Source organism: Rhodnius prolixus, unplaced genomic scaffold (genome assembly GCF_049639745.1).
Source record: "Rhodnius prolixus isolate KJV_2025 unplaced genomic scaffold, Rpr scaffold_11, whole genome shotgun sequence".
Lineage (NCBI taxonomy): Eukaryota > Metazoa > Arthropoda > Insecta > Hemiptera > Reduviidae > Rhodnius > Rhodnius prolixus.
The window spans coordinates 8725894-8739827 of NW_027411625.1; the positions used below are offsets into that span (position 1 = coordinate 8725894).

The 13934-nt window shown below is 35.0% G+C and overlaps 3 protein-coding genes across 7 annotated transcripts in view; 2 read left to right on the top strand and 1 right to left on the bottom strand.

Annotated features, from left to right (window-relative positions):
• Positions 1–1242: 1242 nt before the first annotated feature.
• Positions 1243–5753, top strand: Pmm2 (phosphomannomutase). 2 transcript variants are annotated; one of them, XM_074138685.1, is made up of 6 exons: positions 1243–1492; positions 2742–2856; positions 3960–4036; positions 4128–4395; positions 4801–5042; positions 5142–5753. In XM_074138685.1, exons 1-5 carry the CDS (start codon positions 1427–1429, stop codon positions 5016–5018), a joined length of 744 nt encoding a protein of 247 aa, XP_073994786.1. In that variant the 5' UTR covers positions 1243–1426; the 3' UTR covers positions 5019–5042; positions 5142–5753. The 2 variants fall into 2 exon arrangements, with proteins under 2 accessions (XP_073994786.1, XP_073994785.1); XM_074138684.1 differs by having other exon boundaries at positions 4801–5753.
• Positions 5754–6325: 572 nt separating this feature from the next.
• Gip (hydroxypyruvate isomerase-like protein Gip) lies at positions 6326–7290 on the bottom strand. The gene has a single exon (XM_074138682.1). It carries the CDS (start codon positions 7204–7206, stop codon positions 6412–6414), a length of 795 nt encoding a protein of 264 aa, XP_073994783.1. The 5' UTR covers positions 7207–7290; the 3' UTR covers positions 6326–6411.
• Positions 7291–10061: 2771 nt separating this feature from the next.
• Positions 10062–13934, top strand: part of msps (msps cytoskeleton-associated protein 5) — a 52601-nt gene continuing 48728 nt past the window's right edge. For all 4 annotated transcript variants that reach the window (XM_074138479.1, XM_074138481.1, XM_074138480.1 and 1 more), the window contains exons 1-5: positions 10062–10217; positions 12160–12243; positions 12333–12526; positions 12611–12817; positions 13375–13546. In XM_074138479.1, the coding sequence (XP_073994580.1) occupies positions 12190–12243; positions 12333–12526; positions 12611–12817; positions 13375–13546 (627 nt within the window). In that variant the 5' untranslated portion in view covers positions 10062–10217; positions 12160–12189. The remainder of the gene's footprint in view (positions 10218–12159; positions 12244–12332; positions 12527–12610; positions 12818–13374; positions 13547–13934) is intronic.

Consider the following 13934-nt stretch of genomic DNA (forward strand, 5'->3'; position numbering starts at 1 on the left):
TTCTGGAATAAATTAGTATTTGGGAAATAGGTTTCAAATATAGATATTTACTATATTATATACTGCGTATTAACGCAAGTACAATATTAGCACTGTTCGTGGTTTTAGTTCTGCTAATCTAGGTAGAAAACACACTTGCTAATCCCACAACATGTGGTGTTTGCTTGAGAAGGTTATTAAGCCTAGTAGTCAACAGCATTTAGAAACAATGCACTCGCATGAGTTACCATTATCCAAATTCCACTTGATTGTTCCACAAGGTATCAAACACAATGTGAAGTTTAACAACTGGTGTGTACAACGATGTTTACTACGGCGAAGTAAGGGCTTAATTGGAGGGCACTTCCAACTTCTGCTAGCTTTATATAAATTCTAAACTAACTGTACTAAATCCGACAACTGTACATGAAAAGTTTATGAAGAATCTGTGTTGTGGAGAAAGTTCAGGCAGGGTATCTGGTCTGAAGCTTGTATTTATCTTTTTCGAATTTCAGCAGCGATAGCTGCCGCAACTATAATTGGGTGTTTATCAAATTATATTAGCATCTAAGGCATTCATGAAATTAGGTTAGTGTTAGCTGTTTAAAGGCTGTAAGCTGTATTACAACCGATTACTACAAGCTAGCAGTCTCGAGAAGTGGCCGCAAACAGCAGGGTTAAGATCAGCGTCTAAAAGCGACAGCTACCTCGAGAGTTCAAAGAAATAAGCATTTTTAAGGCCTGGATGAAAAGTTAACAAGAGATTATTTTAGTGTATATGTTGAGACAAATTTTGAGTTTCGAGAGAATTGAATTACGTAAGTCGCGGTAAGAAGAAATCTTGTAAGTCTTCATAACTGGGCACCTCTAAAAAACGCCTTATAATTAATTACTGAGTCAAGAGTATAACTTATTCTTGGTACTGAAACTAAATTTTATTGAGCGGGGCGCCTTTAAATTGTAGTTCCAACATTAAGAGCATTTCGATTCACTTTACGTAATAAAAGATGAAAATAATTATATAAAAAATTAATTGTCTTTAAAAAATTTAATTTTGGTCAGTAAAAGTTGCTATAAAAATGCTTGCAGTTTGCACTCACTGTTCTTAACCTTTTACTAAGGAGGTAGGCACGTAATGTCTTCTCTACAGAAAGTCGTCCCTTTTAAAATTGAAATAATAAAAACATATATTTATTGCCATTTAAGTAATATGTACATTAAAATAAACAATTATGAATAAATAACTTTAATTAATTGAAGTAAATTGTGTAGTTGTAAGTAAAACTGAATGGGCTTGGCAGACTGTTAGTACACCACGTGCAATTATACGTGGAAGAGTATAATCTTATCATGTGAATCATCCCAGTATATTACACTAGGTGTTTATGGTTTTGATAAGAAGGAAAAGTAAGGATCCTAATTATAGTAATTTTGATTCTGTAAGGACATGGAATTAGAGGTGAAGCCGTTGTGCTTGTTTGACGTAGACGGTACTTTGACTAAGCCAAGGCAGGTATGTGTAATTTGTATATTGACTGGACATTTTAAAACTAAACAGTTTAATTTGTCGAGTCACATTTAGGTTGGCCTGACTTGTGTTTCTACTTTTATTCGACATATTAATTTTGTAAAATCTTGAATATACTTGTGCAGCACAGTACAAAACAGACTGCATAAGAAGAAAATAAAAATTCTTGAACAGAAATAATAGCCTTAATTACATTGTAAATTTAAATTGAATCACAGGCTATTGTAAACAACCACTGTACGAATTTTCATACGCTGCTTTTTATTTGGAAAAAAAATTATTCACTCACTCACCCAATTACTAAACCTATTCAGGCATTTAGGATGTCGTGCCTAACTTTTATAAATCAGTCAGCATACGTCTAATGCCCAGATCTGAAAGAAACTTTGTATCTCCCTATTCTTTTTTAAACAGCCTGGGTATGCACCCCTTTAGTACTTCTCTAACTGTCTAGTGTTTCGATTTTTACTTTGTCACGAAAATTGCTTTGTAACGGATCTGTCGGCTCGGAATAACGAAACGGTGTTGAGCATCCAAGATAATAACTCCGTCCTGGTGTGTTTAGGTATCCAAAAGGCTCCATGTGTCTGCTGAGCAAGCTCTGCAGTTATCTACTTCAGTTAAATTCACTAATGTGGAATTCCAGCAAGGTTTGTTGAAAACTGACCATGCCGAAATACATATATATTTGCTTCTCCCTGTCACTTCTCCATCAAACAACGGCTTCCAATAAGCTCAGCCTGGAAAACCATGGCTATTTCTCCAAAAGCCATAGATCTCCTTTCGTCCAAAACCCTGTAAAAAGCTCCAGCTCCAGACAGGCCTGTCAGCTTCTTTCTGGAATACCAGCAGACTGCGTCATGACTCTCCTCCATTAACTCATTGATGACTTCTAATAAATGACTAACTCTAACCTTATAACGCCTAACAAAACCGTTATTAGCGCCTAATATTTTTGTAAGAAAATTACCAACCACTCAAAATGAAGGGGTTTCAGAGTGTCAGCGCTTTAAAGCTGATGTTTGATGTTCTCATCTCCCCGTCCATAGTCAAGGGCGAATTCTCTCAAAAACTTGGCATTAACTCCTATTTGCTATTGATGGCATTACTGTGGTGTAGAACACTCACGTTTATACTATAACACTTGTAGTACACTGACTGTTGTAACAAGTGGATATACGGCTTTAGAACTTCTGTGTTTTTCAAGTCAGTTTTCTGTTTGGTTTGTTAACAGGTTATTACAAAAGATTTGTTTGAGTTTTTAAAAGAGAAGGTGAGGCCACAGTTTGACATTGCCTTGGTTGGAGGCTCTGACTATTCGAAAATCACCGAGCAGATGGGAGGAACTGGTAAGTTTTCCATTAGTGGTGTTGTTGCAAAACTTCAAAGGTGGGGCTAGGTTTAATACAAGTCTGTAAATTTTCTTCTCTGAACATTCCAGGATTCATTTTATGTTTGTAGCAGCTTCTACAAATACCTAGGCGATTAAAACAATAAAAATAAAAAATTGAATGAATCGCGAATTCTGAAAGATTTTACGACACTGCTCTAAGAAAAAGCTGTAACGCCGATGTCATTAAAGAAGAAAGGATCGCTCTGCCTTGTTCAAAAAATTTAGGGCTGGTGATATAAACGTGTAAAAAAGAATTAATATTAAGGCGCGTCAACATCTGAGGTCACTGACACCCAGAGCTTTCTTAAGTGCACTGCTGGGCTTCGGACAGTGTTCTCTCGTTTCTTTTTTACTAAAATGAGCTTAATCTAGGACAGATTCATTTTGTTTTTTAAAAGAAATATACGTTTTGAGGCTTTCTAAGCACGAAAAAATGAGTTTTAGAAATTTGTCTGTCTAGTGTGCCATGGTGTAAGCTCCATCAGGTGAGGAGACCTGGTACGGTTTTGGTCAGAATGAGATTTTTTTAATATTACTTAAACAGTAATATTAAGACGTTACTGTCTTTGTTAAACTTACCTAGATGGAGGTTTCTCACTTTAATGAAAAATTGGATGAAATATGACTTGGCGGAGCGGGTGTTTTCCATTATTTTTTGGCTGGCTATTTTCTCTGAGTTATAATGATTCAAACGATGTTGTCAGTACTTTATATTGTGCAAGCATTAAATGTATCTAAGCGTATCGCGTTAAATTAAAATATTTGATAATTTTTTTTTTTTTAAGAGGGGTTCTACGTGAGGTGACCGACCATAACATGCTTTTATCGGAATTACGGTTTAATAACGTGAATCTATATTCATGAAGGTTGAAGTGAATTTATAAATTGTTTCTTTAAAGATTGGAAAAAGAGAAATTCGCATTTTTATCATTCACACCAGGTTTTTGTAACTCGCTCTTTACCATCTCATCTAGTATGCGTCAGAACGTTATAAGTTTTGCTTTATTCTATTGTTTGATCTAACAGAAACCTGAGTGTTAAACTCCTTGCTGGTTGCAGGTTTAAATGAATTTACTTATGTATTTTCTGAGAATGGTTTAGTTGCCAGAAAGAATGACGAAATTGTTGGTACAGAGGTAAGCAAATACAAAATTTCTATTCTCGATTTCTCAAGTTCTCAAATTCTTTCATTAGGTTTTTTTTCTTAATTTTGACTCACTTTTACAGAATATACAGAATTTTATTGGTGAAGAGCAGTTGCAGGAGTTTATAAATTTCGCACTGCGCTACATGTCGACATTGACTTTACCGGTGAAAAGGGGTACATTTGTGGAGTTTAGGACTGGTCTGATCAACATATGCCCGGTAGGTAGGTCGTGCAGTCAGAAGGAACGCGAGCAGTTTGCGGAATACGACCAAGTGCACTGTGTCCGCGAGAAGTTCATACAGGCCATCACGAAGCAGTTTCCAAATCTTCCGTTCAAGTATAGCATAGGTAAGCCTAGAAGAAGAATATACCTTAAACGTGCATTGTACTGTCTGTCGGTCCTGTTCTTCAATCTGTATAATTAAGGGCTCGATTCTAATGGTGCTATGGTCAAAGTAAAAATACTGCACAAATTAAAAATCTCATATGTATGATAGAGGTTGCTACCTTGCTTATGTGCAAGGTTTTTGGAAAAGAGCAGTTATTAGAGTTTGATAATTTCCCACAGTGCTGCATTTTGACGTTGAATTTACCTTTGAAAGAGCTATGTTTAGAGGCTTTTAGGACTGCCGTGATCAACATATTCCCTGCAATATTTGGTACTGTAATGTAAACCGTCGTACTACAGCGTTGGGTGGGGATTTCATTTGATGCAAACACTAAGTTTTAATATTTTTTATTTTAATGTTTCAGGTGGCCAGATAAGTTTTGATGTATTTCCCAAAGGTTGGGATAAAACCTACTGCCTGAAATATTTGGACGATTATACGACGATTCATTTCTTCGGCGACAAGACGCAACCGGGTGGCAATGATTATGAGATATCTCAGAGTGCTCGGGTCATATCGCATACGGTCTCCGGACCAGAAGACACGTTAGAGCAACTCAAAAAATTGCTCAGTGTCAAATAAATTATCAACTGTGTCAATATTTAAGTAAATTTTAATTTACGATTAAAAACTTTTAAGTCAATATGAAATTGTGAATAAAAAAAAAATTAATTTACATACAACTTTTTCGCTGGAATGTTTTAGGTAGAGTGTACCTGTAACAAATCAAAGTGAACTTTCAGTATTAAAGTGTCACGGATGTGTGCAATATTTTCCCAAACCAGTTTGTGATATTTGTCCTCCTGTCGCAGTAAATACTTTGTTAAAAGGAAACATTGCGATTCAGTCAAATTTTTAAGTTATCTACGGAAGCATACAGTATTTTAGGCTCCCAAAAAAGTAAGGTAAAATATGATGGAATACTCACTCGTCTTCAGTTCGGAATTTGACTTCAAATTTGATTCGTAAGTCGAAGCTTTTTTTCCATGTTTCCTATCTATTCCATCTTTCCAGGTCTTAAAATTCGTTTTATACTAATAAATTTTCTTTCTTTCTGTTTACGGCATTTAAATCGATTAGTCCGACAACTCTCATTCCATTCTAAGAACTCTCGTTCCATTCTAAGAATTCTTCGGCTGAAAAACCTCTGGCCTCATGATTTTCTCAATAAAAGTGACTGAGTAAACATTTAATAACTCATTGGAGCCATCAAATGAAGACCTTGTGTCAATTATATCATCAAATTCACTTGTTTCATATTCTGTGTACTGCTTTTTCATTGTAAATTTATAAATAAATAAATGAAATATAAATGAGTTTGTACGCCCAAAATTTTCTGAATCAACATCAACCTTTTTCCTTGAAATTAATTTACTGAGATTTAAATGGTTAGAGAAAAAAGTTTGAAGAAAATCGATGGAGTCTGGGATCCTAAATCTTTCTCTCCCTCAATATCCTTCCTTTTTTATTTATTTACTCAGAAACATAACTTTAAGTGGACGAACATACCACTAAAAGGTAAGTCTCAACCATTACACGCCAAAAGTGATTTTTATGAACTTTTTCCACTATGTGGTATCAAATCTTAAATAAAATCAATAGACCCGTTTTCAGTTGAAAAAAAAAACAAAAAAAAAACCCTCCAGTAAAGTGGCACTTACGGAAGAAAAATTTTGACCAAAAGTTAATAGTCAGGTCGCATAATGGAAACTGCGGCAAGTATCCCATTTTTCCTTTAACAAGGGTAAGAAAATCACCGCTACTAAAACATTTTTTGGTTGAGACAGCGACAGAATCCGTGATAGTTTGGTTTGTTTTCTTGCGGTATAAATAGAAGACAGATGACGTTACTAGACCTTGTTAAGGACAAGAAATTAAGGAAAAGGGAATAAGAGCATGTCTATTTATTTGAAAAGTTGAATTTATAAAAAAAAAAAAAATAATTGGCCTCAAATGTTTAATGAGCTTGAGCAAGTCAATGGTTGAGGGTGTAGCCAAACTCTGTGATCCAGTTCAAACCAGCTCGTGTGTCTCCAGCCGGATGATATTCTAATCCGACGTAACCTCCGTATGAGCAACTCTCTAGCAAGCCAAGTAAGTACTTGTAGTCCAGTTCGCCAGCTGAGTTAGGCTCCTGTCTTCCAGGCACCTGGGCAATCTGCACGTGACTAGTATAAGGTAACAGCTTTTCCACGGAAATACTCAGATCACCTTTAATTCTCTGCAAATGATATATATCCATCAGTAACCTTATATTGGGACTGCCGACTTCGTTGATAACTTCTACAGCTGTATCGTAACTATTCAAATAATAGTTTTTCACGGAATGAGGATTGATTGCCTCAATTACGCCAGTTATGTTTGCACCCTCAAACAACGGCTTCACGGCTCTCAAATTTTCTATCAGATACTTTTTATTGTTCTGCGCTGGACATTCCACTATACCAGACATAATATGGACTACTGAACACTTTAACGCTTTAGCATACTCCAAAGCTTTGTGAATACCTTGCATAAATTTGTTCTGATAGTTGGGACCAAGTGCTGCATAACCTAATTCTTTGTTTACCGAATTTATTGGTGTGTTAATCAAGATCTGTTCCAAGCAAGCATCTTCTTTTGCTTTGACTACCTGTTCAATTGGGTACTCATATGGATTGGCACATTCCACAGCTTTAAATCCGGCACATTTAGCCAAATTATAACGATCTAATAATACTGGTGCTTCTTGGAACATAAATGATAAATTGGCACAGAATTTTAATGGCATACTTTTAAATGAACGTCTATTAGCATAAACAAGAAAGATTTTTGTACAGGTTACAATTTGAGAAGTGCCCTTTATAAAAACAGAAGACGACAGGTTAGTCTGCTGGAAAAAAAATTGTTTTCTGTTTTTTTTTTTAAATTAATTTAAAATATTATTACTTTATTAATATTGCCGTACAAATGCCGAAATGTAGCAATTCAGAGGCACAAACGTTGCACTCTCGATTGACAGAGAGGGAATGAACAAAAAAATGGGTACTTTAACTTGTCATGAAATTGGGGTGCCCACTCTGTTTCCTTAATAACTTGTATTTATGCTGCAAGAACGCTGAAATTTTGAAAACTGATGCAAAAAATCTCCGGGTACTCCGAGGTTGGCTCTCCAATTTTAAAAACGTCTATTATTTGTATCTATTTTTACATTAAGGTAGAATAATTCAATGTTAAAAGGTGCTGGCGAGCTGGGAACGTAAGGTCTCCTCTAAAGTGCCTATTTTGGAACGTAATACGATCAAGTGGTTTTCTGGCATACCTCTTTTTAACAATTTCTTATAAATATGAGCCCAAAAAGTGGCTATCCCCGTTGGTTTTCAATTAATCGCTTTAATCAATTCACTTATTTCTGCAATTTAACGAAGTCTGGTAATTTATCTTAAAAATAATTCAAATAAACTCCGAAGAAGTTTAAAGTTATAACAATTAATACAAAGTATTTCTACCCTTTGCATTTATTACCCTTGCTAGACGAATAATTGTTTGAAGCATTAATGATGTCCTGAATAACATTGAGGAATATTTTATTATTCCTGCCTTGAATACTAAGGAGCACTCCTAGTAAAGCTGGGCGGGCGCATGTATCAGTCTTGTCGAACATAAACAAAAATTTTCCCTTATGGCAATCCCTAACAAATAGTGCAATGGGAGGACTGTTTCAGAAATCATTTATGTGACAGCGAGTAAATTTTAAGCTCTTCTATATAAATTAAATGAGTCTAAACTTCTGGAAGTTTAACAAATTAAACCCCCCCCAAACCTCCAAAACTACTCCTTTAAGAGAGAGTTGCAGCAAAATCTGCTCTCTACAACTCCTTCTAACTTTTTATAAGTCTGAGGACCATAAGAAAAAGCGAAACAGATCTGGAAAGTAAATTTTTCCCCGAGCACTTAATGTGTGACCAGGTGCAATTTTTACCGCGCTGCTTTATGCCTTGGTTGAAGTCCTATCTCTAAAGTAGACCCTGTTGACGTTAAAACAGCCTTACAAGTTTACTTATCTGCTGCTATTGTTACCTAATTTCTACAAAAGTTAAATGACGAATAAGTAGAATATTTGTATACAATTTATTTATTATCTCTCTTCACTTTACCTTGCCCTAATATAGGTGTTTTTAAGTAACTCCCGTCTCTTGCTATCGATGGAAGGCTTTCTAAATGTAGTTACTGGAATATTAAATGCCCATACATAAATTTAGTTTCATAAACTGGGTAACGTAAATTACTATTGTAGAAACACGTTGATATAAAAGGAGTAACTGCAATACATGCAATAAACATTGAAGTTTTTGATATTACTTAAATTTGATGGAATAGTTGTTCTTTCCATTTATAGAATTAAATTTTTACAATCAGTTGAATTGAATTAACTGTATTCAACTCCATCGGCTACTCTGCGTCTGCATCGTCCAACCCCATTTGCTGCAATAACTTAGTATTCTGAACCTTGAAACGTTACAGATGTAAACTATTTTTTTAAAATTTAAAATAACAAAGTTAATAAGAGGTCAATTAACATTGGAGTTTAATTATTTTTTAATTATTGAATACATGATTGTATTTCGCAGATAGTATTTCAAATTACAAATCACTTAAGAATCTCTTTGTTTTTAGAAAGGTAAGCGCCAATTTTAAATTAAGTAATCAAAATTTTCCATTTAGGAACTGACAAAACTCAACTATTGACATTTTTAGGAAATTGATCTTATCTGTATTGTCGGATAACTTTCGCAACAATTTTAACTTTTATTGGCTTTATAGATATATAGTTAAAGAGTAGGAACAGTGCAGTTAACTGAAAAAAAATATTACGATTAATTTTTTTTTGTTCAGCCAAATTGCAAGAATACTGAATAATCAGGTCTTTTGAAGTGGTATTTGGCTATGCTGAATATGTAAGCTTTTTCAAATTACTACACAGTTCTATGAATCAGTAATTTGAATTATTGAAGCGAATGGTAGACTGTTTAAACTTTAAATTAAAAACGGAATGGACTAGTTTTTGGACAGTTAGTCCGGTAAACAGTTGAACACCTGCAGCTTAGCCGACGAAGGTCCATGTGCCAATTTCCGGCGATAGAATATGAAGAACCATAACCACCTAATTTGTATTGCAGATAATTTTAATTACCCTTCATGTATTTCGGTCCAGCCAATGGGTCGCCAGTATAAGTTGATCGGGTCTATTTGAGGTTGCGAGAAGCCTGACAGATTTGCTTCCAGCTATGTAGGTTTAAGGAAAGAATATTTTAATAAAAATTGATATTACTGTCGGTTTCCCGATTAACTTGCTCCTCTTTAAAGTTCAATATTATTAAATTATAGCAAACTTTATATTTTATTATATTGAATAATAGTAATAATAATAATGCACGTATAGTAAGTAGACTTCGAAGTGTGAAGAAAATTTCGAATTTAGAGTGTGAATGCTTGACGCATCAGATATTTTATCTACCAGGTAAATGGCTAAAACGTAACAATTTCAGTTATGGTAGATTATTAGTTGTAACAGACGCCGCCAGGTGTGAGTTCGGTCTCAATTCCAGAACTTGTACTCCTACTTGCATTCAGAGCCGCCTGACTTAGTCAGCGTACCTAACTCGTGCCGATGTGCGTAATTGTAAAAAAAAAAGTTGTAAATCGTTAAATTATTTTAATTTATCATACAAATGTATTGTACAATTTATATACTGAATTTATTTAATTTTTGAAAATCAGTAATCTAATTCACAAGCTGGGGTAAGTACTATTTAACTATTCACTACCGTCTAAACTTTTCCAAGGAACATATCTTTTGACTTAAAAAATTTACTTGTAAAAGAAGAAGATCTTTCGACAAATAATTTTGTTATCCTTAATATACGTAGTTTATAACTACATAAACAGAAAAATTATAATAGTCAGTTTGCTGGAAAAACAATACTTTTCCTAATATTTCCCCAGAAATCCCGAAAGAGTCTTGTAATCTACTTATCGCTTTAGGTAAATATAGTAACTTTGAGATTACAAAATTTTACTGACTTTAACACTTGAAGTTTTCAAAAATTACACCTTTGTCCTTGGTGGTTCCAGTATATTCAAGTGCATGTGTACTAAAAGAATTGCAGTTGAAGACTTCCAAATTTAACGGATAAGATCGAAGTGTGTTGATCATAACTTGAGCCAAGAATTAAGAATTTTAATAATTTCTGTCGTTAATTTTGCCATTTCATACACAAAAATATTTGGTATGAAATACTCAAGACTTTCTGTGACTAAAGTTCTCGTTTTTGTGTCAATTTTTTGCAAACTTGCAATTTTAACAACGTATTGACCAATTTTTCCGAGACTTTTTTGCAGCGTTCCCCTAGTGGCACGTATTAGAAATATCAAATTTGAACTTTCTAAGACGTTCTTTTTTAGTTATAATCAAGAGACCTCAAAACGTTATAACCGGTGAAGACTTATGTTCGAATATTTGAAGGAAAACATTACAAACAACTTTCTCTTTCAACAATAATAAAGCAGTACTTATTCAAGGAGACTGACATGCCAACTTCTCCCAGATTCATTTTATAAAATGGAAATTCTATTTATTAGTTCCTTGTAAAAACTGAGCAGATTTCTTGTATTTATTGTGTATGGCATCGTTTAAGCCGTTACTGAAAGTAGCAGTAACTGAAAACAAGTGTAGTACCACACTTTGTCACTCGATTTTCTTCAAATTCTAATTTAACTTTTGAGAAATATATTTTAACTTTGCGGCGTCTTGTTAAATATAATCCCATTATGGCTAGCCAAAAAGTCTTCGCCACCGCTAATCAAAAGGTCTATTTTGGAACGCACTAATTATAGCATCTCTTCCAGTTCTGACTGTATTGTTAGAATTAGGAGTCTGGAGAGAGACAAAGTATAAAGGCATGAGTTTTTCTTCCCTGCAGTCTAAACTGGAAGCCATTCAAGCCCTTCTTCTTATGACAAAACCTTTACACGCTATCAGTTTCCTATTCCATGATGCATGTGTTTCCTTAAAGCCAATACTCGTCAGGAGGCCTGCCACCATAAGCATGAGAGCTGGTGTTAGTGAGGTGTGCAATAAAGTTGGGCGAGTATTAACAGCAGTAATAGGAGGTTTACACTCACCACTCCTGCTTCTTACTCTACTCCCATCTTTAATAGCTTTTTCACGAGTCATTGCAAGCCGCAGTTGGTCTCGTGAAAGCTCCATGAGAGCCTTTTCGGGGCAAGCGCTCTCTCATCTCATTGTCTTTATTTCAGAAAGCCATATAGCAAGTGGCAAAGTACCTTATTTTGTCACTAAATCTCACCATTATCTTCATGCAGTCCCAATCTAGACTCGAAAAGACTTCATAGGACTTGAAGAATTCAAAGACCTAGGTTTCCGAAAAGATAACGATTTTAGGATTAATTGTTCCTTGTCTTGTGATCTCAGTTACAAAAACAAATAGCGACTAGCTCCGTTTGAGAGACTGTGACTAGTCTACCTAGGCTTACTAAGACGTTAAATCTTGGTGTGGCAACGTGAATTCCAAACATTTATGGTTCCAACTCAGTATACTGTCAAGCAATGTTAAAAGTGTTAGAGAATTCCTAGTTTAATGATAAAATTCACGTTAGGAAAAGTTTTTTCTTCCCAGATGACCTTACTTATTTCTTTTCAAGTAGTTCAATTTTCTTTCAGCTTGAGATTTGATGTCAAGAGCTCTTTAGTATGGAAGAAGAAGACTACACAAAGCTCTCTGTCGAAGATCGCTGTGTGCACAAGGTATCTCTCATTAATGCACCTAATTTAGAGAGAATTAAAATGCAATATTATACATTCCTTAAAGTTAGTAATGTAACTTCTATTTTCAGGTCTGGAAAGCACGAGTAAGTGGATATGAGGCTGCTACAAATCTCTTTCGCCAAATTGATGATGAAAAATCGCCAGAATGGAATAAATATTTGGGTTTAGTAAAAAAGTTTGTAGTGGACAGCAACGCACCAGCTCAAGAAAAAGGTTTGGAAGCGGCGCTTGCTTTGGTAGAGAACTGTGCTTCTGCTGGCAAGTGAGTTTTTACATAATCTGTAAGCTTTCAGAGCTGCAACGAGTTTTGATTGCTAAACTAAAACAATGGTAACTTTTTTCTCAGAACTGCTGGGGACGTGATAAATGGTTTGGTACAAAAGTGTGTCGGAGCTCCAAAAGCTCGGACCAAGGAGTTGGCCACGCAGTTGGCTTTAATGTACATTGAAATTGAAAAACAGGATATAGTTCTGGAGGAACTGATAAGAGGCACAGAGAATAAGAATCCTAAGATTGCTACTGGTTGCATTCATATTATCACAATGGCACTTCAGTGAGTAAACCTAATTAGCTGCCGTAAGCACTGTGGTTCATTGTTCAGCGAGATCAATAATATTTTTCCACTGTTGGCTCATCCTCGCCTTGGAGACCAGCAGCGTATCTTCCTGAAACACCTAAGTAGTGTATGATGATGAAAAAACTTGAGCTCTCAGACCTTTTATTATAATTATCATTATTACAATTAGTTTTATTTCAACGTTTAGTTTCACTCAGGTGAAAGTGGAGCAGGTAGTAGTGTTGATTCAATCACTGATATGGATGTTAGAATGTTCTATTGCCTGTAGTACTTCAAACAGCCATATTTCAGCATCCTTGTACTCAGCGACGTAATTACCCTCAAAAATTATTTTGTGGAAAAGTTTTTTAAATAAAAATGATAGATGTAGACAAATGTGTACCATCATATTATATATATATATATCTTCTTTTTTTTACAGCCAGTGTCATTCACGTAAGGTACTTGATGGTTTTTAGGCGATGGAATTGTAGCTTGTACTGAAGGGACAACATATGTTCAGTAAAAACTCAATTTTTTTTTTGTCTTTGCAGAGAATTTGGAGCAAAAGTAATAAATATTAGTAAAATATTAAAACGAGTGTTAGCCTTGCTGGAAGAAAGAGACAAGGGTGTGCGTGAGGAAGCGAAGGCACTTCTAGTGGAGATTTATCGCTGGATGGGACCTACACTCAAATCTCAGCTTACAAATTTAAAACAGACTCAGGTAAGAAACAGACAGGTAAGTTTATGTGTGAGTGTGAAAACATCTCTAAAACCGAATATGAAGCTCGAGTTGGATATTCGTTTGGGAACAGCTGCCGCATCTCACTCTTCGTGAAACTCTTTTAGAGGAAATTATGTTTTTACCGAAGCAATTTTTTTTTTTCAACTTTATATATTATTTATTTATCTCATTAATTTGAAACGTTCCCAGAAAATTATTCTCTCAACCAGATTTAACCGTACGCACGCTTTAACATATCCCTAAGTCGAGTACAGAACAAATTTCTATGATTTTTCTAGAACACAACTGGACCACTTTTCCTTAAAAAACTATCTAACCGCCTATCGCTTTTATTGGAAACGTTTTTGGGGAAATTCATGGCTGTGAG

What these genes read in the sequence shown, in the direction of transcription:
- Pmm2 (XM_074138684.1), top strand. Translation starts at nt 1,427, where the DNA reads ATGGAATTAGAGGTGAAGCCGTTGTGCTTGTTTGACGTAGACGGTACT. An exon ending in CTTTGACTAAGCCAAGGCAG is followed by an intron (nt 1,493 to 2,741) that starts GTATGTGTAATT and finishes GTTTGTTAACAG; the next exon opens with GTTATTACAAAAGATTTGTT. An exon ending in CGAGCAGATGGGAGGAACTG is followed by an intron (nt 2,857 to 3,959) that starts GTAAGTTTTCCA and finishes TGCTGGTTGCAG; the next exon opens with GTTTAAATGAATTTACTTAT.
- Gip (XM_074138682.1), bottom strand. Translation starts at nt 7,206, where the DNA reads ATGCCATTAAAATTCTGTGCCAATTTATCATTTATGTTCCAAGAAGCA.